This window comes from Nestor notabilis, unplaced genomic scaffold (assembly GCF_000696875.1).
Source record: "Nestor notabilis isolate BGI_N333 unplaced genomic scaffold, ASM69687v1 scaffold10431, whole genome shotgun sequence".
Classification (NCBI taxonomy): domain Eukaryota; kingdom Metazoa; phylum Chordata; class Aves; order Psittaciformes; family Psittacidae; genus Nestor; species Nestor notabilis.
Window position 1 is genome coordinate 29,883 of NW_009915295.1, and position 1,576 is coordinate 31,458.

The window sequence follows — 1,576 nt, forward strand, 5'->3', positions numbered from 1 at the left end:
GTCCCCTTTGTCCCCTCTGTCCCCTCCACACCCAGGGCATTGCCCGTGCTGGGGCCGTGCTGCAGAGCCCTCCCCGTGTCTCACAGTGGTGCTGGTGCCTCTCCCCCAGGCCCCTCGCAGGCAGACTCCACCAGCCTGGAGCAGGAGAAGTACCTGCAGGCTGTCATTAACTCCATGCCACACTACGCCGACGCCAGCGGGCGCAACACACTCAGCGGCTTCACCTCGGCGCACATGAGCAGCTCAGGTGAGGAGCTCAGGGACAGGGACACAGGAGGGGTCGTGCTTGTGCCCCAGAGCTGCAGCCGTGGGTCGTGGTGTCCATCCCACAGCCTGGGCACCGGGTGAGCTGCTGGGCCCCATGTCCCACCTCAGAGGAGGCAGCAGAGGCTGCTCCAGAGCTCCTGGCTCCAGCTGGGTCTCTGTGGCTGGGGTTGGGGTGGGTTTTGGGAACCCCAGTGGCCTGGGACCTGTGAGCACTGTATCTGGCTGCTCACTGAGGACCTGGTGGGGACAGACCCTGCCAGCTGAGCTCTCAGCACCGTCGGCACCCGATGCTGTCATGGGAAGCCTCGGTAAGTCTCTGCCTCCTTTACTCTCTGAGCATCCTGCCCATTCCAGCTGCGGCAGAGCTGCCATCATTGTCCCACTCCAGTGTCATTCATTCTCTGTCCCAACCATTCCACCCCATCACTGCTGCAGAGCTCACCAGGGGCCAGAGGGACCTTGGGGGAACCAGCCAGGGGCTCCCTACAGCCTGGCGAGACAGGGTGTGCCAAAAGCCCCTCCTGGCATGGGGGACATGCCCAGAGCTGTGGCTGAAGGAGGGGGGTCAGGCCAGCGGTGGGGTGACAGGAGTGACCTGGCACAGTGGTGATGGAGCTCAGAGCAGGTGCTGCAGGGCTGTGGCAGTGCCTGGGTGACCCCCAATGCGAAGCAGAGCTGCAGGAGGATTGAACCCCCTTTTGTGCTGCTGCAGCGGGTGCTGTGGTGTGGCTCCTGCTGGAAGGTGTCCCTGCATGCTGGGCTCCTGGTCCCGGCCCTGGCGTGCCTGCTTGTGCTGCTTCCCCTGGTCCCTTCCCCGAGCAGTGCTGGGAGGGTGAGGTGGGAGAACCCCGGAGCAGCCCAAGGAGGCCAAGAGCTGATGTTCTGTTGGTGCTACAGATCACTCCGACAAGAGGCAGCCTAAGCTGGGATCGCTCATGAAGCAGGTGATGGGAGGGAAGGACGATGGGCCTGGTTCTATTAGCCGTGGAGGTGAGGACGTGTGAGGGAATCGCTGCCTCCGGGGCCTCACACAGGCCCCACCTCGGGCAGTGGTGTAGAGTAGATGCTTCACCCCCGAGCTCTGAGCTGCAGGGAGGGAGGGAGGGACCTGCTGAGCACCCTGGAGCCATCATCTCCTTCATCCTCATCACCGCTGCAGCTGCTGCGCCCGGGGTCCCGGGGTGCCCCGTGTCCAGGCAGCGTGGGTCCCCCTTGCTGGGTGCCCTCGCTGAGTCGCTTTGTCCTGTGCTGCCAGGGCTCGGTCACCGAGCTAAAGTCATCACCCTGTCCACCCCAAAGTGCGTGTCGG

The 1,576-nt window shown here is 64.3% G+C and overlaps 1 protein-coding gene across 1 annotated transcript in view; it reads left to right on the forward strand.

Annotated features, from left to right (window-relative positions):
* Nucleotides 1-1,257, forward strand: part of SBF1 (SET binding factor 1) — a gene marked incomplete at both ends in the record, with an annotated part of 28,334 nt that extends 27,077 nt beyond the window's left edge. The window contains 2 exons of the mRNA XM_010024080.1: nucleotides 110-241; nucleotides 1,165-1,257. Coding sequence (XP_010022382.1) covers nucleotides 110-241; nucleotides 1,165-1,257 — 225 coding nt within the window. The remainder of the gene's footprint in view (nucleotides 1-109; nucleotides 242-1,164) is intronic.
* Between the last annotated feature and the right edge of the window lie 319 nt (nucleotides 1,258-1,576).